Raw genomic sequence first — 19686 nt, 5'->3', positions numbered from 1 at the left:
AGCCTCCTCGGGGTTAGTGACCAGCTCCCCAAGGTCTTATGGTGCCTCTGTCCCCTAGAGAGCTATGCTCACAACCCTATTTCTCCTGCCCTCTCAACCTGTTCTGAGTCTTTCCGATTCTTCTGTAATCGTTTCTCTATGTGAACACCCAGGTTTTTCTATTCCACTGCACCTTTAGAGTTCCATATTTGGAATTTCGTATCAGTTGCTCAGTAGGTTTTTCTGCCTCCATGCTTTACTTCCTTTAACCCACCCCGTAAGCTAATTCCAGAAAGAGTAGGACTTAGAGGAAACAAAAGATCTGGATTCAAGTTCCAGTTCAACCACTTACTAGCCTTGACACTTGTACCTGTTTCTACTTTCATAAAATAGCTATGACAATACCTGCTCCATTTAGATCTCAGAGGACACGACAACATTATCATGAGAACGGTATGTCAATCATAAAGTCGTGAAGAATAGCCTTTATCAGTAATATTATCACAACACTGCTGGTCATCTCACTGTCTCATCAAAAACATTCAGTGATCCTTATCGGAAAAGTCTGAAATCCTATACCTGTTGTACAAGCTCCACAAGCCTGGCCCCAACCACTGTCAGGCTTCTTCCCCATCCTTCCCCCACAAGGCTTCGTGCCAGCCCAGATGATCTCTCTACCTCCCCCAGCACAACTTGTCTCATGACTCTAAGACAGGATTTCTTCTACCTAAAGTGCCCACCTTGACCTATCAAAAAAGTACCACTTTCTGAAGCTTCATCTAGTTACTTAATGCAGAAGAGCTCTCTTTCCTCTGAAAGACACCCCACCTTATTAGTACCACCCTGGATGCATTTAATTGCTAGTGTAAAAAATTCCCCTGAACACTTGCATGCATACACACACAACCTACCTACCCCTCATTAGATACTGATCAAGCTCTCAATGGATCAGTAGATCTAGCTACCAATATGCCAAGCTGAGGGACATCTGCAGGCCCACAGGCCCAGCAACGTTAACAGAAAGAGGTACTGAATGTGTATTTGCAAATGGCAAAAAAGAGGAGTAAAAGAGTGAATGATTTAACCCATTCCCTACCCATCTCCCCTCTGGTAACCATCAGTTTGTTCTCTACAGTTAAGAATCTGTTTCTTGGTTTGTCTCCCCCCGCCTTTGTTCATTTCTTAAATTCCATGTATGAGTAAAATCATATGGTATCTTTCTCTGACTTATTCCACTTAGCATAATATTCTCTAGCTCCATCCAAATCATTGAGGAGTACACTTGTTGTGATGAGCCCCCGGTGCTATATGGAGTGTTGAATCATTATACTGTACACCTGAAACTAATATTTAATCAAATTCCAATTAACGTAAATGTAAAACTAAGAATATGTGAGGGTAGAGTTGAGACAATGCACACAGATTTAGCAGATGGCCATCTAGAAGAGAAACCAACCCTGCTGACACCTTGATCTCAAATTTCTAGCCTCCCAAAGTGTGAAAAAAAATAAATGTTTATACACACACAATGATCAGCGATAAGGGACAAGAGAAACCTCCAGAAGACAGAGGCTGTGGGTGGCATTAATCACTATGCAACATGGCTGAGTCTGGTATAAACAGACTGGATAAGCAGAGGCCAGAGGATTAGGTACTTCAGACCTCTGTCAGCTGCCCAGATATTGACCAATAAATGGAAACTGGATGCCCAGGATGAAGAAGTGTTTTAAGAGAGCACTGAAGCTTATTGATTAAGCATCCGTCTCTTGATTTTGGCTCAAGTCATGATCTCAGGGTCATGAGATGGAGCCCCATGTCAGGCTCTGCACTGAGCATTGGAGCCTGCTTAAGATTCTCTCCCACCGCTCCCACATGCGAGCACGCGCTCTCTTAAAAAAAAAAAAAAAAAAAAAAAAGGGCAAAAAAGCACTGAAGCTTTAAAGTGCTACACCCCAACAACCCAACAAAGCCTGGCACAGAATGGATGCTCTGTGAACACTTGATCAGTGAACCAAGAGGCAGGACACCCAGAGGCTGAGAAAAAGCAGCACCACAGCACTCACTGGCAGCCCACAGCTGTCAGAGCTTGCTCAGCAAGGGCCACAAATGATTGCTATGGCAGAACTAAAACCTGTACAGGTTGGGAGAGCTATGGCAATGCAATGGGTAGGAAGACACAGCATTCCGAAGGGCAGGGAAGGAGGAGTCAGGGGAAGGCCCGGCACAACAGCGCTAAAGGATGTCAGCGGGGAAGAGGGAACACTTGGCAAGTACTTAAGGAAATGGGGGCTGCAGTAAGTTTCTGAGCTTTGTGTTTTTCTCACAACCTTAGGATGAGGTGGGTAAGAGAAATGAAGGTTAAGATTTAGTGTCTAAGGGGCACCTGGGTGGCTCAGTCGGCTGCTGATCCCAAAGCAGAAGGACAAGAGGGCTACACCAACTAGAATATAAGTTCCTTGTGGGCAGGAATCATGCCTGCCTTGTTCGCCATCCATAACCGAAGCCTAGAGCAGTGCCTAGCACACACGTATGAAATACTCCCGCTAGACTATGTGGGTTGCAATCCTAGCTCTACCGCCTTACCAACCGGGCCACTTTCACATCTCTAAAATGGGAACATTACTATGTAGCTCCTAATTAAGAGGATCAAATAAGTTAGAATAAAAAAAGCACTTGGTGAACACAGCAGAACGCATAAACTTGTTGAATCACTGTTGTACACTTGAAACTAATTTAACATTGTGTATCTACTAAAAAAAAAAAATCAAAAACAAAAACCACTTGGTCAGCATATAGTAAGCATCATGAAAAGTATCTGGTATTATAATGGGTTTTCTCTGGGGGCTAGAACCTGGTGAAGGACTCCCAAATAGAACGTCATCTCAAGCCACAGGTATACTTCATGACTAGCAGTACAAGTGTACAAAGTGTCTAGAGGCCCTAGGTGAGGGGGGCTCAGGGTTTTTTCCCCATCAGGGATAATGCTCCATCAGACAAGCTCCCGTGAGCATGAAAAGGGGCTTGGTCCTGGTCTGCTTGTAGCAGAATGCAAGAAAGTAAGGGTGGTGATAGGACCTCCATCTCTAATGCATAAAGGAAGTCATCTGTAGACTTTGGTACTGATACCATTATTTTTGAGAAAGTACATGAGGCAAACCAACTAACCCCAATACCTTAGAGCCACAGTGCCAGGCAACCAAGTCTACCCAGTGACATCTACCAATATTTTTTTGTGTGACCCAATTTGATTTTCACTGCAGGAAAAAAAAAATCAGAGAGAGGAAAAAAGACTGTTTCAGAGCCAAAGGAACAGACATTAGAGAAGTACGTGCACGGCAATGCTGAAAATCAGAGCAGAGTACCAGGTCATGTGTTTCCTCAAAAAGCCATGGCGGTTTTAATAGTTAAGCATTTGTCTCGTTTTCCCCTAAAGTGGCAGTACCAACATTTCTGCTTCTCCCCAACTATCCGGCAATGCCTGTCAGTTGCTAGGCAACTGTAACTGCCAATGCTTTCTGCCCACCCACAATGCACAGCTTTCCTAATTGTGCTCACTGGGTTTGCCAATTACTCCTTGGAATTATCTTTATAGCCAAAGCTGCTTCTTCAAGTTCGTCTTCTTGCCTGCTTGGTCCTGTGGTAAAAGTCAAACACTGTATTTGTCATCATGTCCCAGGAATTTCAAGAACAGGCTGCCCATCAAATACAGGATGATTTCATGGTAGGATCAAAAACTATAAATAGCTTGAAATAAAAGCAACCAGACAAAAAAGAAAATTGCTAGCCAACATAACATCTTAAGTTCAAGCGTTAAGTGCAAGTTTTAAGTTTCTTTGAATAATATACTTCTGGCTGAATGTACTCATCTTGATTTCATAGAATTTTGACCAATTTGTCAATTAATCACATATTGAACTTAGAAAAGGCTTTAACTATGGACAAATCTTTAGGTCACATATCTTATGAACAAAACAAAGGCTTTTCAAGCAGCTTTCTTGAATCCTAAAAGGACTAGTGAACATGAGCTTAACACATGGTTGTTAACAGCCACTAAAATCAAGCAGTTAATGTTCAATACATCACACAGTGGGGTAGGTAACTTCTACATGTCACGTATTTTCCATCATCCTCATAACATTCCACAAAAGAGATAAAACCCAGATTATAAAGGGCATTCCCAAAATTTACGTGGCAAGGCTAGTAAGTGGCAATTGCAAATTAGAATGTGGATCTTTGGACTCCATCTCAGTGTTATTTCTTCCATAGTCCACCGCCTGATGGGGTAATATCACCCACCCTCTGAGGTACCTTGGTTTGATGGGTCATGGGGTTAAAAGCTATTCAACCCAAGCAACCCATTAGTAGTAGTAGTTTGAGGTTGAGGAGCAGGATAGCTGGGGAATGGGAAGACAAACTTTTTCCATCTACCCTTTTCCTATTATGTTTATGTATTATTACCTATTGGAACATTTTATGAAGGGCTCTCATTCAAGTATGTTTAGGTCACTAACAATATGCTGTGCAGAGTCAGATGCTGAGGATCTAAAGATGAGTAAAACTTGGCACCTGTTCTCAAGCAGTTCATATTGTATTGAGGCAAAGGAACCCAGAAATAACCAAGAAGGAACATGTAAAAAAGATCAAGCAAAAAGTGCTACAAAAACACAATGGGGCAAACAATGAATTATGTCTGAGCTAGAAAAATTTTCAAAGGGGAACACTTGAAATAGACCTTAAGGATAAGCATAATCATTCCGGACAGTACAAAAAGAAAAATAAACTTAGAATCTGAGAAACAGTGAGCAAATGAATGGTAGCTGCATTATAGGGAATATCCTTCACCCATTTCAAAATTTTCTGGGCCGCTATAGACCAGGCACTGTGCTAGACATGGTATTTGCTGGTCTGAAAACACAAGACATTATACAAAAGTTACCAACAGGATGAACAGGATGAATCTTTTAGAGGAAAAGTGTAGGAATTACAAACTCATTTTCTCTTAAAGTAGGATACTTCTAAAGCATACAGTCCAATAAAGTACAGACTTCATTAAAAATGGTTTCAGTGCAGATACTAGAATCCTCGGTGATATGACAACTATATAGTAAAACCTAACCCAGGATCTATGCAAAAGACTTCCAGTCAGAACCCCAATCACAACACATAATGAAAGAGGATATTAAAACTTTGTGATTCACGTATATTTAGAAGGATAAATCATGGAAGATGAAAACTGTAGTAAAGCTAGCATTTTTATAAGATTTCAATCCCTGATCTTCAGTAGACACAGCTATCAAATGTCAGTGGAGTAAAATAAAGTCCCCATGACCAGAACGCCAATGTTCTCTACTTATAACGGTGGAGAAACGACAGGTAGTAAGATATTATGGATACGCAGGGAGCAACACGTGAAGGACACTTCTAAGGTGATAAGGGTTTTTTTCAGATTAGGAAATTAAATCTTTTGGGATTCTACTTATCTTTCACAAGATTTACTTTTAACAACTCTACATATGCTGGTCAATGTGGTTCTCCAAAGTAATCACACTGCAGGGTTACTCTTTCAATCCAATAAAGCAGCCTGTGGCTCAAGATAATTATAGAATTTCCCTTCTCAAATAGCCTTTGGTTGCTAAGGTTCAGTCTTTTGAATATGTTCAAGGGTAGTTTTGCCTAACTATGAAAAATAAACCTCAATTTGAGAACAGTAAGCAATTATTTCAAGTCAAAGCTGGGGAGGGATCTAACTGGGTAATAAATACCAATGAATCCTATGGAAGGCAGAATTGGAAGATGGCCCCCAGGATTAATGCCCTTGCTTCCGATGTAGACATCTGGTATAAACCTCTTTCTTTGAGCATGGGCAAAATTGTGAATATGATGGGATTTCATTCCCGTGATCAGGTTATCAATAAACTGAGTTTATCAAAAAGTTTAGGATGACCATGGGTGAGCCTGACTTTATCAGGTGAAGCCTTAGAAGAGGAAGGGGGAGATCCTTCCTGAGAACAGATTTGCACTCAACGTTACCATTCTCCCCCTGAAACCAGTTCCCTTCCCCGATTTCTGCGTGGATGGCAATTACCACTCCCATCTCCCACCACACCCCAAATGCAGGAGTCACATGTGAAGCATCTCCCACATTCAGTTCTGCACAAGGTCTAGACAACACTTGCATGACCACAGCCCCAATCCTGGACATTACTAGCTTCCTTGTTAACAAATCCTTACTGAGCGCCCCTACGTGCCAGGTGCGGGGGCGTGTCAGCCAAAACATGGACTTCACTCCAAGTCTGGAGGGGAAGCCAATGGTTACACAGGCAACCACACCAAAAGGGAAAGAAAACGGACCCAGCAGGAGGTGCAGGACATGATGGAAGGCACTAGGCTAAGCAAGCAAGGAGAGGCTCCATCATGTTGGGTTGAGAACTGAAAGACAGTTAAGGCCTTGCTAGGTGAAAATCTACGTATGTAGAATACTCAAAATTGTTACAACTGCAATTAAATAATCTGTACATGTTGTTTGATAAAACCACTTTTGTTCTAACATAAACGCCTGGAGAGCAAGAACTGCACTTCTGCTTATCCTTCTATCCCTGTGCCTGGGGTTCACAGCTTTGCCCACAGTGGGCAGATACTTGCTGGGGGAATGGATGGAGTCCTCAGTTCTGCAGTCCTATTCCTCACCTGTGGAAAGGACACAACTACCTCAGAGACTCTTGCAATGGCTGAATGAAACAACACAGGTAAAGTGCTAGAACTTTCTGCCACATGAAAGTGGCTGCTCAATGTCTTGCTGGGCACATTGTTCATACTCTCAAGCATTTAGTGAAAATATAGTGTCTTGAGCTCCATATCGCTTTACTAGTGTCCTTGAGTGCAACGATTGTGTCCCATTTAATTCTTGCTACCCAGAACTCCGACTTCTTGAAGGAAGAAATGGAAGCCATACTGTATCACCTTGTGTTCTTTCTGCCCGGCATACCACTGGCATTCAAGAAATGCACTTTGAATATTATGGGGTACTTAAGAGAATGACTTGGTCCCAGATCTGCATGAGCTGATTACTGGTTACTGGGACAGAGTAAAGTCAAGTAAACACTGGCACACAAACTGAACAGGGAGGCTGTTTCAAAGGCCCTCCAAAGCAAGGGTACTACTGTTACAAGCAGCACCAGGCATCCCTTAATGGCTGTACATTTTTAAGATTTGAGAGAGAGCATGTGAGTGCGTGCGTGAGCAGGGGAGGGGCAGAGGGAGAGAGAGACTCTCCGGCAGACTCCCCACTGAGAGAGAAGCCCCACTCAGGGCCCAATCTCATGACCCTGAGATCGTGACCTGAGCCAAAAATCAAGAGTCAGATGCTCAACTGACTGAGCCACCCAGGTGCCCCTGCTGTAAATTTGAAACTGGGCCTTTGAGGAAACAGAATTAGGACTCTTGGGGAGAGGGGGGGCAGCATATTAGGCAAATGAGTATCATAAGCAGAGGCACTGCAGTGGAGTGAGCAAACATGATGCGGGAGCAGAGTAGAGACAGCCCCGCCTGGAACACAGTGTTTCAAAGGCTCAATGGATACGTGTGCACAAGGAATGGTTTTATAAAAACGCTTTCATTCTAATGGCTGAGAAGGTAATACACAGTGGTCGTCCTAGACTGTCACTAGTAACTCTTGCACCTGTATTACAATTTTACTTCCACTTCTAGTTCTTTCATTGTACTTTATCAATTTATCGCAGTGAACTTGTAACTGTGGACTTCTTTCAGCCTGTGGGTCATGTCACTGAGCGTGGCACCTCATCCTTACAGCTGCTGTGCAGATAAGGGATCTCTTCTCTGCCAGAAGAGAGAAGACAATGACGTAGGAGCTACAAGCTCCAACGGTGGTACCTGCATAAGTGCTCGGAGGATCTGGAGGAGAGAGAAGTCAGGGGGCTGGCGGAGTCTCCAAGGGAGGACACCAGACCTGAGACAACTCTTCTGAGGTGGGCAGCACTTGGAATGGCAGCAAGAAAAGACAAAGGCATCAGGAGAGGGCTGCTGGCAGGGTGATTACTGGGGCATAACTGGGGCATAGGAAGCTGCTTCTGGCAGTTCGTGTTGGAGAACACAGCATAGGAACGGTGAAAATGGTATGGTTAGGGTCACAATGCCAAGGAGCACTCTGGATTTTAGCATATAGGAAGTGGGGGGAAACTGAACATGGGACAGGGAGAAAAATTCATGTTTCTGAAAGATGGTCTTCGACAACTAGGAAAAGGAAAGGTGGCCTGGGAAGTGGACCACGTGTGTGATGGCCCGCAGACAGGCAATCACTTGACAAGTCCAGGTAGGATCTGACTTGGTAATTTCAGAGATCAGAAAAGTAAAGTCTGAGACATTGTAAGAATGAACAGGCTTTGATTATCCTATCCAAAGCATCCACATGCCCACCTCAAGCACAGAATCGATCTCTTCTTATTTTAATTACTTCTATATCTGGCTTCTGACATCAGAGATAAGATTTAGGTAGTGCCTTTAAGATTCTTATGTTTTGTTTTTTTAAGATTTTATTTGTCAGAGACAGAGATAACACGGGCAAGCGCCCACGCACAAGCAGGGAAAAGTGGCAGGCAGAGGGAGAAGCAGGCTCCCTGTTGAGTTAGGAGCCCGATGCGGGGCTCTATCCCAGGAGCCTGGGATCATGACCTGAGCCGAAGGCAGATGCTTAACCAGCTGAGCCACCCAGGCGTCCTGATGTTTATGTTTTTTATCCCAAGTGCCCTGCATTCACAAGAGGAAGGACCTCAGTAAATGCTGCAGAATGCTCAAAGGAAGGAATAGCAAGAGGACAGCTGGGCTGTAAGCCTGAGGATAAAAGAGTGGGCAGGTGCCACCAGGGCCAACATGGATGTTGGGAAGGAAATATCCTTCTAGGTAAGAGCTCAGTTTGGGATGCTCTGACTTTGAGAGAAGGTGGCAAACCAAGAAACAAAAACAAAAAAAAAAAAAAAAGGGAGTTCCTGGTAGATGTCACTTATATTTCAGATCTACATTTTCCCTTATTGTAGAAGGGCTGACAGTGGGCTCTAAGTATTTTCTAAATTATTACTTCAGTTATGTCAGATATTCTTTAATACTGGGATGCTATGTTTTTTTTTTCCATACCACAATCAAAGTAAAGTGATGCAGTTTCTTTTGACCCGTCTTCACAGAAAATAGGTACACTATCGGCTGTTAAGAGTGGCATCAGAAAGTTGAGGTGAAGAGTGCCAGCTGTGGAGCCAAATTCCGTGGGTTCAAATCCTGCTTCCACAACTCACTACTGTGTCACTGTGGGCAGCCTACTTAACCATTCTCCGAGTCCCCATGGGGCAGTTGTGAAAATTAAATGAACAAAAAGTGCTTAGAACAGTGTCTGTTACGTTGAAATCACCGAGTAATTGTTGTACCTTTTTATATATCTGATAAGTTGATAGTTTTTAGCCTAGGTATTCCAGAATAAAATTAGAAGCCACAAAGCCATGACAAGTTTCAAATTCTTAACAAATTAACTTCCAAGTCAGAATTTAGTAATAGCCAGTCAATATGAAAGCAGTCATTCACATAACACAAAACCAACAAATATTAAATGAATAAATAGACAGTGAATGCTTTCTGCACTTAACATAATGGTGCCCTAGCTTAAGAAAATCCATTCTGAAGGTATAGGAATCTCTTTTCTTTCATCTAACTGCAGATTCACTCAGATGTTCCCTGAAAACCCCATGTACTTTTCCAGCTCTGCGGCCTCTGCGTCCCCTTCCTCTGCTTAGAGTCACCTTCCAGTCATCTGGTTTACTCTTAGGCATGCTTCCGGGCCTACCTGAGATACCCTTGCCTTAGCTTTAGTGCGTCTCTGACCCACCCTGACCCCACCCCAACCAGATAATACATTTGTAAAGGTGCATTCACCAGATCCTTACACAGGTAAACAACTAGTATACAGTGTCCCATTTCTTCTTGCAGCCTCTGTGTGGCATGGGTCACGTCTTGCTTTGTATTCCCAGAGCTCAACGAATGCCATCATTATACTCGACTACAAAAACTTTGCCTTTAGACAAGGATTATCGTTAATCTCAACCTCCCTTCATACCCCTAAAACAGGATCACTAAATACCCAACTTGAGTGAAGTACATCCATCTTTTCACTCTACTCTGAGGAAAAGAATTCCCAAATAAACAGTAAATTCAACTTGTCCAATGATGTAGAAAGAGACTCAAGGCTACATTTCTCTAGGCAACAGTTTTCCCAGTAGGATAACATAATGCTAGACAAGACCACTTTTACCAAATAACTGACATATTTCTCTATATGGCTTTTCCTACATTGGTTAAAATCCTATCTGATTCTTCTCGAAGTTGGAAGGATAGCCTTCAAGTTCAATTCAACCTTCATGCAAAGTGGCATGATTGCAGGAAGAACCTCGACTACTCCAAAAAAAAATGAATATATACTGGGTAGAGCCCTAGAACATGGCCCATACTGTTAGAGAATTCTGTCACACCAGATTGAGAAAAATGTCTAATTTAAGGTATTCGACACAAAACAACATTCATGTAAATAAACACAAAACATGCAGTCCTTGGGATGAATGATGGCCCACTACTCAAGTATATCCAAAAGTAGCATTTTAGAATTGCAAGCAGGTAGGTAATTCACCTAGTCTTACGGACTCATCATCAGGGTATGCAGGAAGTGACTGTCACACAGCATCACGATGGGGCAGAAGCAATATAAAAAGCCAGGCTTTTAATACTGCAACTTAGTAACATGGTTTCCTTTTTTACTACTTGCAACTTAATAATGTGGCTTAACAGACAATTATTGAACAGATGAGCTGACGCTGAAATGTAGTCTCTGAAAATCCAATTCCTTTGAATTATGTTCAAGGGTCCGTAATATATCCAAATTTATGTTCTTGTTGGTTAGCTTTGATTTCTCATCACTAAGTCAGGAATATTTAAATAATTTAGCTTAGGGAACGTGGGTGGCTCAGTTGGTTAAGCATCTGCCTTTGGGTCAGGTCATGATCCCAGGGTTCTGGGATCGAGCCCTGCATTGGGTTCCCTGCTCGGCTGGGAGCCTGCTTCTCCTTCTGCCTGCCGCTCCCCCTGCTTGTGCTCTCTCTCTGACAAATAAATAAAATCTGGGAAAAAAAAAAAAATTTAGCTTAAAGTGTGAAAATTGGGAGCGGGATTAACAACAATCCCACACTTACCAAGGCAACTAGGGATTGAACTTGCCCGAGGACGAGGCCACATACATTTTAGAGGTTTCTCTTCTCCCTGGCACTACCTGTCTCAGGCAATGACTTCTCTACCCGGGCAATCTCTAATTCAGGTCTTCACACCCAGGAAACCTACTTCAGAAGCCAAAGTTTCTCTTCTTTAAAGACACACAGCAAAGAAATGTGTACCAATTCCCCTGGCCATCCTTCAGTCTTGACAGTGAAGCCTGAACTAGCATAATCACAGCTGTCGTGTCTTGCGGTCTGTTATGTCAGATGCACGGAGCCTCGAGCAGCTCATTTAACTCTCACAACAACCCCAAAAGGCAGCCATTGCTTTTCCCATTTTAAAGAATAGGAACCAGACTCAGATTAAATACATTTCGCAAGTTCACAGAGCTAGTAAATGACAGAAGAGCATCTTAAATCTTCAGTACTCAAATGTATGCTTTTCCATTATACTATGGTGCCTCAAAAACTTTGCAGAAGCCCACTGTTGCATCTGATGTATACCACTAACACTATTCAGCTCACAGTTCCTTACCCTGAGCCAGGTAAAAAGTGTTACCACTAATTTCCATAAGCTGGGGAAGGGACTTGGTTTTGCTTCTAATTGGCTTTTTTAAGAGTTGCTTCATGAGTTTAAATTTTTGTTTCAAAGTTTTTTCATTAAAGAAATTACTCTGTCATACCTTAATTATTACTAACGACATTAATTGTCTTATTAAATCATTAAGAGATGCCTAATGGCCTTTGGGCAGACTAGGAGTTAGAACTAAAGTTCTAGTCCAGTTCTCTTTTTCCAAGAGCACAGCAATCTACCTTGCTATAAAAATAGACACAAGAATGCTCAGTAGGTAAGGCATTTCCTTTAAGGGATAATGAAAATTCTGAAATTATAGTGATTGTTGCACAATTCTGTGAGTATACTAAATCATTGAATTGCAGACTAAATAGGTGAATCTTAAAGTGTTATTTAATAAAGATGTTAAAAAAACACTTAAGAGACTTGATCAGTCAAATGTTAATTACCTAAGAGAAAGTAATTAAAGAATACTAATTTTACCATATCATTTTTGTTCTGTATTTACCCCGAATGTTAACTTGCCTAATTCCTACTATTGAAGTATTAAGTTTAACAAGAGTAAATGCAGACTTTATGAAGACCTCATAAATATCAAGACTCATAAAATCAGGCAATGATAACAGGCACTAGAAAGGGGTAAGTAATAAGCCTCTTAAATAAGGATCAGAAGACATACACACTCTGAAAACTAAATGACAATTTACAAAACCATTTTTTGGAAACCCATTTGGTATTCAGAGCAGGAGTTACAAACACATTTTAAAAGTTCTTCCCACCAAGACTATAAGGACTACTTACCTTGTGACAAGGAACCAAGCAATCTGACTGAAGTCTGGAGAGGGTCTCATATATGTTTTAATATGTGGCATAGCATTGCTGCGGCCAGATGTGTCAGCCGACCATTTGCTAGTGACAGGAAAGACCCATTACCAGTAAGAAAATATAAACCTGTCATAATCCTAGTATTAGGAAACTTCATGAAAAGCAAAATCCTATAATCTAAACAGTGGGTACACAGTTCTCTGATGGGACCTCTAATATTTTATTAACTCTGTTTGAGAGCAGTATAATAAAACACTGTAACCCTTTGGTATCTAGCCTTACCGTGTTTTTTTTTTTTTTTTTTTTTTTTTTGCCAGTAAGACATGTATATATTCATGTCTATTACTTCTGTTGTGTTTTCAACTGCATATGTGCATGTCTTGTCTCCTACGTGGACTATGAGCTCCTTAAAAGGAGGAATCATGCTCCCACAGTGCATTACCAAGTACGGGCTCAGGAAGTTTGTTGAAAAAAAGTACAAAATGGGGAAAAATGCCAATAGGATGAATATTAAAACAATGTTAAAAAGCAGGAGGATGGGGCACCTGGGTGGCTCAGTGGGTTAAGTGTCTGCCTTCAGCTCAGGTCATGACCTCAGGGTCCTGAGATCGAGTCCTGCAGTGGGATCCCTGCTCAGCGGGGAGCCTGCTTCTCCCTCTCCCTCTGCTGCTCCCCCTGCTTTTGTGTTCTCTGTGTTAAATAAAATCTTAAAAAAAAAAGAAAAGAGGATAATTTGGAAACACTTCAGTCCAAGGCTAACATTTACCTGTCCGCATTGCAGGACTGAGGTTCTGTAGGAAGAGAGGGCCTACCATCATGAGGCAACAATCCTTTCTTGCAAAAAGGCTAAGACCAGAATTAGGATTATGTAGATTGTTCCTTCAATCATTAAATTCACTTGAATGACTCGTGAAAGGAGCTCATCAATATAAAGAAATGTTCTCTGGAAGGAACAACCTCCCAACGGGGGCCCACAGGGACACAGGGACGGGCCCACAAGGACACAATGAATTAGCCTGCAAGCTACTGAGATGCAATCTGCCTTTGTTTCCAGCTGCCAAGTGTAACACATGCCTGAAGCAGGAAACTGCACTGGCCTAGAACAGTCAGAGTGTGCCCACTGGAACAAGAGGAGGATGAAAGACAATCCCTTCACCTGCCCATTCAACCATTTACTGAGCCCTTACAACAAACCAAATACGATCCCATGTCCTGGACAAAGAGTGGTGTGGACTCCACCCACGGCAAGCTTGCAGTCATACAGTACGTGCATGTACATGTGCAGACAGAAGAATTATAATCTGGAAATATGAGCTAAAATGTTGCTGAATCACTATGTCGTACACCTGAAACTAATGTAAGACAGTGTGTCAATTATACTCAAATAACATTTTTTTAAAATGCTCCTTACATAAATTCTAAATTACCCATCATCATCGTTATTTTTTTTCTTTGAGGGCCAATATTTAAATACAAACCTCACAGATCAGTTTTATCCTTTGGTATTAAAAACCTATTTCAAATAATGTTCAAAACCTTGTTTTAAGTTATTTCTATCACTAACATATGTAGATGAAAAAATACAGCTGTATTATGTAAGGTTCTTTTTTAAAAGAACACACTGACATAAATAACACTCATATTTCTGAAGAAGCAATAGCAGCATTCTAAACCAATTACTTACTGAAAATAGGAATGGAGCCAGTTCTGTTTTTCAGCTGTCTGGATGCTATAGGGAAGAGAACCCCCAGCTTTTAAAAGAAGAAAACAAGTATTACAGAAAATAATTTTAGGATCCTTCATTAAGAATCTACAGTAAACACTGAAAAAACAAAACCACTTCCTATTTCATCTTATGAAAAGAAAGAAAAGGTCTACACTTGTATTAGGTATGTCCCTCAGTGGGGTTTCCTTTCTGAGGGATACATGTTAAATGGTAAATGTTTACAATCTGAAAAGAAAGAGGTATTAATCACTTGGGGGTGGTAATTTAAACATTAATAACAGCACAGATTCGAAGTATCTGAAAAACTACATGAAGAACTCTGGCCTATCCTGCAGTCCTCATGCAGGCGAGAAATCCTTACCCCATTTTGGTCTGGAGCATCTCCATTTCTGCCCAAGAGCTGGACACTTGGGAAGGTAGACTCAGATGAAAACTCAGTTCCCGCTTCCTTTACCCTTTACATTCTGCTATTTCCAAGCAGAGTTTGTATTAGCTAAACATTCTTACAAATGGAATAGAGTCATCACTAAAATTAAAATATTCAGGGGCACCTGGGTAGTACAGTTGGTTAAGTGTCTAACTCGGTTTCGGCTCCAGTCACGATTTCAGGGTCATGAGATCGGGGCCTGCATTGGGCTCCCTGTTCAATGGGGAGTGTGCTTGAGATCTCTCTCTCTCTCTCTCCCCCCCCCCCCCGCTCCTCCTGCTCATGTTGTCTCTCTCAAACATATAAATCTTAAAAAAAAAAGTTCAGTAAACAGTTGCTTTTAAAAAGCAATGCTAAAATCCATATTCCTGCATCAAAACCAGAGATACAGTTCCAAGTGGAAACACAATTAGTAGCCAGTTTTTGTTCATCTTAGAAAGGAGGAAAGTTCTATTGTAGATTCACCACTGACTTTCCAAACACATGTTAGAACTTCTCCATAAATAATCTATATCCCAAAAAGAGCTTTAAATTTCTGAGTCATCACAAGGCATGTCGTATCCTCTACTACAAATAACTAAAAAACGTATTTAGGGCCAGTTACAAAATAGTTTTATGGAAAACACCGTGTTCTTCCCCATTAAAAAGCACATTTTGAATGAATCTAGTGTATCAGAAGTGGAGAAAGGAGAAGACAAAAACCAACCAAAACCTCACCATGTCTGAGTCTCAGTGAAATGATTTTAGCTTTGCCATTAGGTAGCAACAAATGAGCTGATACACTACACTCCAAACCTTACTAAGATTTTTCTGGCAGGGTCACATCTAGTTTGACAAGCAATAAATGGACTAAATTAGTCTAATTCAGAGCATTCTGCTTCCAGCCACAAGCAAATGCCAATCAGATTTCTTTTTTCCAGAGACAAACCCTACTTGGGTTTTTGGTTATTGCCTCTTGAATGTGTTATCTGGAGGGCTGCTGGATTCCAAATAAAAGTTCAGTGTCTAGCACTGTATAAGGAAAATAGCAAAGTTGAAAGTCGCCTACAAAATCATCCTAGGCATTTACAGATGAAGTGCTTTAGAAAGGACAAGTATCAACTAGGTAACACCAAAGGTTCATCCCAAAATTAAGCAGAAGTTCTGTACCTTAAATATACCTGTGATTCAAAATTGGAAGAACCACACAGAGCCACAGACACAAGCAGGGAGAATATGGAGAGAGAGAGATCAGAGAAAGGCATGTCAGAATTTCTCTGGAAAGGCAGGACATAGCAGGGAAAGGTGGTTTTATTCAGACATCTCGTCTGGACAACCAACCTGTTGTTGGCAGAAGGGACCACCTTACTTGTGGAAATGAGAACAAGTCCTCACAGTGTTACTGTGAGGATTCAGTAACACACTAAAATTGCCCAAAACCATGGAACCATCTTTGGGACATAGTACTACTCGATATTACCTATTTCCATGATTCTTAGCCAATTAAGGGAAAATATTCTCCAAATTTCTAACCAGTTCTTTTCTCAAGGAGAATGGCATTTTTATTACTTGTTTTAAAAAGTTTACCAGGGCATTTATGAAAGATACACCAAAAAAATGCAACTGAGACAGTCTCCAACAATTACCTGGATATCCTTCTAAGCTGGTTCGCACATTTTCCACAGAAGGATAGATCTAAAAATAAAGGAAAAAAAATTTTTTAAAAAAGGAAAAATACAAAATAACACTCAAAATGTACCATGTTAAAGAAACTTTCTTAAAAAGAATGTTTTTAAGATGAAAATCTCAATTAGAAAGATTTCATTTAGGGACGCCTGGGTGGCTCAGTTGGTTAAGCATCTGCTTTCGGCTCAGGTCATGATCCCAGCGTCCTGGGATCGAGTCCCACATCAGGCTCCTTGCTCAGCAGGGAGCCTGCTTCTCCCTCACCCTCTGCCGCTACCCCCCAGCTCATGCTCTGACAATTAATAAAATCTTAAAAAAAAAAAATTTCATTTAAAAACTTAGAAAATGCACTTTAAATTTTAAGAATTTCCATCTTATGAAAAAATGTAACTTCTAACAACTTCAGGAAGTATATTCAATGAAAAAACTTCTATTTCAGTTTTTCTCTTAAAAATGCCAAATTAACACTGAGTTCAATGCAAAATTAATTATTAATTCAAAAGTCTCTAATTAATAATGCTCATAATTCTGCTGGCAAGGCTTATCAAATATTTTTTTCTTTGGCTTGAGAACCTGAAGGAATGGAAAAATCACAGGCTAGTATGTAGCTGAAATGGAGCTCTGCAGAGAGCAGCACCTTCTCAGCACCAGAGGATTCAAGGGCCACTTGATCACACACGATGGTGCTAATGTACTGTTGTTTCCATGCAAGAATCAATGACTAAAACCTCTATGGGGGGAGGATGGATTCTCATGCTTCTCTGGGACTAGAGAATAAACACGATCAAGTGAGGTAGGACAGGCACTCACCAGATGAAGAGGAACGGAACTTCTCCCTGGGGTCCGGCTTTCCTTCCCCAGCGTCACCAAGCTTTCTTTAAACTCAGAACACAACCATTTCGAGTCATCAGCTCCCATAGACCCAATGCTTGAAAACTGACCTACTATTGGCCAAGACTCTCCTTTAGGACAGGCATGCTCTTTCAGAAGCTGTGAACAGAAAAATTTTTAACAATTCAGAATATGATTTTCTGTCCTTGGAACCCCTAATCAACAGAAAAATGCTGAAAATATTACATATCAATTTCACACTTTTTTCTTTGGAAAATATTCTTTAAATACTAAAAATATTTTAATGGAGTAGGTGGACAGAAGTACTCTTCTAAAATTCTTTGATTTGTATTAAAGCAAAACCAACTTTCTTAAAAGATCCCTTTTAGTAGGAATGTCAGATAAACCACTGACCTGCCATACAAAATGAGATTTTGCCTTGAAATAATACCTAAAAAAATACAAACTATTGTATATTTTGACTTCCATCATTTGAAAGAGATTTAACACTTGGGCTCCACGTAGTGATGCTCTAAAAAATAAATAAATAAATAAAAGAGTGTATTTATGTATATATACAGAGCACCCTAAGCACTACAGGGAGCCTGATCTGCATTTCCCGCTTTGATACTTAACACAAAGCTGCAGAAACAACTCAAAAATATTTGGAAATTTTATCTACTTAAACATGTACTGTGTGTTTACTACCAAGAGGCTGAAGAAAAATAAGCCGCAGTTCCTGTCCCAATGGAGCGCATTGTTTAATTTCACATGTATTATTTTTCTTAACACAGCTTTAGTATTATAAAAGCCTAGTTCTCAGTTTCTGCCCTCCTGCAGCATGGTGTAAGAAATAGGACTGAACTGACAGCTACAAGACCCAGTTTCTGTTCTGGTGCTCAGCCCCTGATCGGCTACCTGGCCCTGGACATGTCCCTGGGTTTCCATTTATAGGTCAGTGAAACACAAGTCTGACCATTTGCGTCTTCCCTGGAAGGCAGCTGTGCTGCAACAGGAGCTTGTGAGAGGTGGCCTGGAAACCAAGATGCTCTTTATCCTCCAGGAAGACTGATTCTACACACCATGTGCTAGCATCTAGCCTGTCTCAACCATCAGGTCACAAACTGAGAGCCACCAACCAGCACACTGAAGGCTCAACATGTGCCTTGCCTTCTCTAAGTTCGTCTAATCCTTATGCAATTTTCTGAGTGAAGTACTGTTGTTATGCCATTTTATAGAGGAGAGGCAGGTCATATGACTTGTTAACAGGGGAGGATTTGAACCCAGGTCTGGGAATCTACCTCCAAGCTATCCACTCAGCCAGTGTGCTCTAATGCCTTCTCTAGGCCAAGAAATGAGGATGTTGGCTTCCAGATCCTATGTTTTCAGCTGTGGTCTCATTTCAAAAAAGCAAATTAAGATAACGTTTCATTAACCAAGGGTTAATTCTTACATGACAAATACTTCACAGAAAAAGGTAAAGCTTTTACGAGAGCCACGTAGGGAATTTATTAGTGTCATTAATGTATCTCCTAAACAGATGAAGAAAATCGTCATCTTTAACTTGTTTGCTGTTTTAATTTGTTAGAGACTTTTCCTTGTCATTTTCATACCACCAACAAAGGCCTCTTTTGTAATAACTCTTAAAGGCCCTGGTTTAGTAAACAAAATACATTATGGTACTATTTACTCAATTGTACTTTTCTGTTCTTTGTTGAATTTGTATGTTAAAAACCCTTCAGATCCTGAAATCAAAAGCTACAATAGCTGCATGAATGAGTAATCTGTAACTAAAAAAGTCCTTATACTTTTGCCATTTAGAGCAGTCTACACCTCTAAAAGACAAAACATTAAAAAGTAATTACTGAAAACTATAATCAGACAATTTATCAAGAGCCTGTTCACCCAGAATTGTGCTAGTTATAATGAAGCTGCCATCAAAATATACAATTATAAATGAACAATATATATTAATTTAAAAAAGAGTAAAAATTCTGTTACCTTTCTAAGCCTAAAATGTCCCCAATTATCTTTCTGACTTCCTTGAAAGCGCCCTGGGGTTGATCCAATAAGATAAACACTAAAAGGATATAAAATACAAGTTATAGAACAGAGTGATGTAATTTGTGGACCCCCAAATCACAAAATACACACAAAAACTAATGTTATCATGAGATGTTCTAAGAGACCACCTATTTTTTGAGGTGACTCCTCAGAACAGTAATCGTTACTCAAACTAATTTTCAAGCACATCAACTCATGGTGGAACATTCACGAGGTATAAGGTGCCGGCAATGAAATCAGTCACTTTAGGAGTACTCCAGAGGGAGGCTTATGGTGAGCAAGACAATTACCGGCCTCCACTTTAGCACCTCAGACCTAGGAGATGCAGATAGTGAGA

At 40.8% G+C, this 19686-nt stretch overlaps 1 protein-coding gene across 3 annotated transcripts in view; it reads right to left on the bottom strand.

Moving 5' to 3' along the window:
- TDP1 (tyrosyl-DNA phosphodiesterase 1) overlaps nucleotides 1–19686 on the bottom strand; it is a 95054-nt gene that overhangs the window by 50904 nt on the left and 24464 nt on the right. For all 3 annotated transcript variants that reach the window (XM_032405772.1, XM_032405770.1, XM_032405771.1), the window contains exons 9-13: nucleotides 19287–19365; nucleotides 17265–17444; nucleotides 16415–16463; nucleotides 14321–14387; nucleotides 12613–12720 (exon numbers count right to left, since the gene is read on the bottom strand). In XM_032405772.1, coding sequence (XP_032261663.1) covers nucleotides 12613–12720; nucleotides 14321–14387; nucleotides 16415–16463; nucleotides 17265–17444; nucleotides 19287–19365 — 483 coding nt within the window. The remainder of the gene's footprint in view (nucleotides 1–12612; nucleotides 12721–14320; nucleotides 14388–16414; nucleotides 16464–17264; nucleotides 17445–19286; nucleotides 19366–19686) is intronic.

The sequence above is a fragment of the Phoca vitulina genome, unplaced genomic scaffold (assembly GCF_004348235.1).
Source record: "Phoca vitulina isolate PV1807 unplaced genomic scaffold, GSC_HSeal_1.0 scaffold7, whole genome shotgun sequence".
Taxonomy (NCBI): domain Eukaryota; kingdom Metazoa; phylum Chordata; class Mammalia; order Carnivora; family Phocidae; genus Phoca; species Phoca vitulina.
This window is presented reverse-complemented; position numbering and strand designations above follow the sequence as displayed.